At 50.6% G+C, this 3,852-nt stretch overlaps 1 protein-coding gene across 1 annotated transcript; it reads right to left on the bottom strand.

The window, feature by feature from the left end:
* Positions 1–353: 353 nt before the first annotated feature.
* Positions 354–1,880, bottom strand: LOC138071705 (PWWP domain-containing DNA repair factor 4-like). Its single transcript, XM_068963161.1, has one exon. It carries the CDS (start codon positions 1,878–1,880, stop codon positions 354–356), a length of 1,527 nt encoding a protein of 508 aa, XP_068819262.1.
* Positions 1,881–3,852: the final 1,972 nt, after the last annotated feature.

Genomic DNA, 3,852 nt, shown 5'->3' with positions numbered 1-3,852 from the left:
GATCTTAAACACGATTGCTGCTTTGTATCCAATACAGGGCTTTTTCATGTAATAAAGGAATGCATGTCCACCTTTAAAATATGACGTAGAGTCAAAAGCCATGTCGTAAAAATATCTGGAAAACTACACATCTGGGCAAGTAGAGGGAAGTACAGCTGTTTACAATATTTTAACAAGTTAGTGGTGTGAGGGTTTGGGGAAGAAGAAACTGACGATGACCATGCCACTCACAGGTGCTGGAGATGGATCCAGAGTGAATTCAAGTGTGTTCCTGAGGCCTCGGATTTCCAGAAGGTGTTTACATGCCGTGTGGAGTGGGAGGCTCATGCAGTTCATACAGACGGGGATTGTTGCTAATGGTGTGACTGAGAAGTCTGCCCGATGCCCTGTTGGGCACAGGGGTAGAGTTTAGCCTTGTGCCTCTCGGCTGATCTCTTTCTTATTTTCTTCAAGATTTTCTTATCAAATAGTTCTTTTTCCCGGTAATACACAGGTGGCCCTTGCCGGTACTTTGCTTCTGCCTCCTTGTAGTCCAATCCATCCACTGTAGCAATTGAACAAATGATTGCTTCTGGCAGAAGAACTTCCAGAAGGAAGCTCACTGGGTCATCTCTCGTCAGAGCCAGCGCTCTCTTGTCTATGTGTTTGTAGATTTCTCGTAAATGTCTTACCACTACATCTAGCTGATCGTCATCCTCCAGGTATGTTTCAACGCAGATCACGTACCTCTCTGAATTCAGAAATGATTCAAGCCACTTGGATTCTTTCCTGCCTTTGACGATGTCCAGAAGATGCGGGTCGGCGCCCTTTCTTTTCACGATGAAGTCCACCAGCTTCTGGTTGGCTCGGTCCCGAGCAGCCCTCATCCGGTCAGGGAGGATTCTCTTGCAGTGCCCCTTTGCAGCCACAGGGGTCTCCTCCTCAGAATCTTCCGGGTCGGAATAATTCACCTTGGGGAAATCCATCTGCAGATCACCTTCTTGGATGGCTTTCCTCATGGGGTAACTGAGGTCAGCAGCATAATAGTCCAGGAAAGAGCCCACAAAAGACCCGCGAACAAGCCCTTCTCTGTAGCTGGAAATCAGGGAGAAACACCAGTTCACACTTTCCCCGTATACTTTGCTGGCTCTCTTCATTAGCTTTTCTTTGCCGTTATAATCCAGATGCTTCAACCTTCGAAGAGGAACTTGAATGCCGCTCTTCTCACAGTGCATGTTGGCCTCAATCAAAAGCACCCTTGCGGTCTGCTCGGTTGGGCTGACACTCGTGACCACGGCTGGCCAAAATGGGTGATTCTGAAACTTAAACCAGACCAGCATTCCTCTCTCAATGGGACCCAGCTCCTCTGGGAATGGCATGCTTGTCAGCTGTCCTGCTTCCTTGCCCCCGCCCTCCTTGATGGCATTGGTGGGCTTAATAGCCTTTGAGCCAGCTGAGGGCTGAGATTCTTGCCGCTCTTCCTCACACCCTGGGGCCTGCAGCTTCCTTTTTCTGTTTGCCAGGCGGAATGCATTACACAGGCTCAGGTTAGGGGCACTGGAGGATGCTGCTGCACCTTCCGAGCCTGAGTTGCACGTGCCCTCTCCAGGGTCAACATTCACCGAGGAGGTAGCACGTTCAGGGGACACAGCCAGGGACTTTGGGCAGGTGTTGTGCGCCCCCTCTTCCAGAGCCTTGGGCACAGTGAGGATGAAACCCGGTGTAAATGACGGAAGCACACATCCACCTCTAACATCTACACTCACCTCCTCCACTGTACAGGGCAAGGACATAACTTTTGAGGCGTCCCCCTTTTCCTTGCCCTCTTTCTCATGGTCATCTTCTGAAAGGGATGGGAGGTTTGGGTGCACCCCGGAGCTCTGAGATGACTCTGTTTGCATTTCGCTTGGGATCGGGGCGATGGGTGTGCACACCTGTGGCTTGTCTCCATATGGGCCATCCTCCCTCTCTGAAGTTACCACGGGTGATTTGGAGCTTTTCCTTTTCCTCACACTCCTCCGTAGGCCCCGACTGGGCTCCTGACACCTTCTACGATGTTGCTTTTGCAGTCTCCTTGGAGACTGCGTCTTGGACTCTGGATCACCCGTGACTCTTGCTGGAGTGAAATTTCCGTTCTTATGCAGAAGGTCCCAGGCCATTGTAATAGCACATATGTAGGCCATTTCCTCTTCTTCTGGGGGCACTGGGCTCCGGCTGGGCCGCTAGTGAGGTAGAGATGGATTCGATCATGGCCTCCTTTAGGGTCTTTATCTTTGTTTTTTTCACTCTGATTTTTTCATCGACTGAGAGTATCTGAACTTCCAGAGAAAGGGCCCTTTTTCTCTTCTGTTGCGGTGAGACGCTGGGTCTGGACAAGACCTTGGCTGGCCAAAAGCGGCCTTTCCAAACGCATAGGACATACCTGGTGTCCATCGTGATTCAACTTGGGCACCAAGGATTAGTTAGCTGAGGCTGACGGGTCTGGCCGTCATACCCACAGCTACGGCAGGTCTCCCTTAAACAGTGTGCTTGCCCACAATCTTTGCCTATGACTACAAAGCGTTTACAGCTTGTGCAGCCTGTGCTTTTCTGCCCGAATCTTTGAAAGATGCCCGAGGTTGTGTTTTTGATGGCCTAGAATGGAGAATACTAGAATATGGAAAAGAAGAAAAGAGTCAGGACGGGTTGGGGGGAGGGACATATGCCTTTTGTGAAAGTGGAAGGCTTGGTCAAAGAGCATCAATGAGAGGTAAAGCAAGGAAGTATTAAGGCTATTTATCCATGTGCCTAGGGGTTAGAGACATGGCAGATACGTGGGGAGAAAATACCAAGGGTACCGGAGGAGTTTTATAAGCCCTCCAAACCCAACACCTTGCCTTGTTTTTTACTGTGTGTGTGTTAGTCACTCAGTCCTGTCCTACTCTTTGTGATCCCAAAGACTTAGCCCACCAGACTCTTCTGTCTACGGAATTCTCCAGGCAAGAATACTGGAGTGGGTTGCCATTCCCATCTTCAGGGGATCTTCCTGACCTAGGGATAAAACCCTGATCTTCTGCACTGCAGGCAGATTCTTTGCCATCTGAGCGACCAGGAAAGCCCTATTTGTTACTACTGTGCATAAAAGGGCAATCATGTGGGGAGGTGGGGATATCATGACTGGGACCTTGTTTGTGTCACTGGACATCCTGTGCCTTGTGTACTCCTTGGGGCCTATCCCAGGAGAACGCTTCACTTTTCCTTTCCTAGGGAGCCAGTGCCCCACTGCCTGTGCACCCAGGGGAGCCAGAGGTGATCACCAGCATACAGATATATTGGGTGTCAGCACACTGCTATATTAAATAGCACGAGCTTGGAATCCAGAGGTGCATAGAGAACTGATTCCAGATGAAATGTTTAGGAAAAGGGGAAGAGCTTACCCTTGGCATGCAGATCTTGGCAGGTGTGGTTCTGGAACTGGATCTGTTGATTCTCAGACTCAGACTGCACATCTGTCAGACCTTTCGCCCTGCTTGGTGCTTCTGAAGGTGCAGCAGCTAGGAGCTGGAGTTTAGGGATTGTGGAGCAATCTCAGGGCGAGGTCTGATGTTTACTGTGGAAAGACGGACTGAGGGGATGTGAGGGAAGAGATGGTGTTGGGATATGCTGGTAGAGGAAAGCCAGGCAGCCATGGAGACAAGGTGATACTGCTGAGTCACCGGTAGGGGGCGGGGCCATCACCACAGCTGCTCTCTCCCCACACACCAGCATCAGCAGCTGAACGAAAGAGAGGCTGACCCACCAAACACCTAACGCACTGGACTGCAGTGAAGGACCACACCCAGGGTGCTCCTTTAAGTGACTGACACTCTGATCTACAGAGTAGGACCCCACCCA

The sequence above is a fragment of the Capricornis sumatraensis genome, chromosome X, assembly GCF_032405125.1.
Source record: "Capricornis sumatraensis isolate serow.1 chromosome X, serow.2, whole genome shotgun sequence".
In the NCBI taxonomy this organism is placed as follows: Eukaryota; Metazoa; Chordata; class Mammalia; order Artiodactyla; family Bovidae; genus Capricornis; species Capricornis sumatraensis.
The sequence above is the reverse complement of the archived record's forward strand: the minus strand, read 5'-3'. Positions and strand labels throughout refer to the sequence as shown.

Coding starts and splice junctions, on each gene's coding strand:
- LOC138071705 (XM_068963161.1), bottom strand. CDS start 1,880: ATGCAAACAGAGTCATCTCAGAGCTCCGGGGTGCACCCAAACCTCCCA.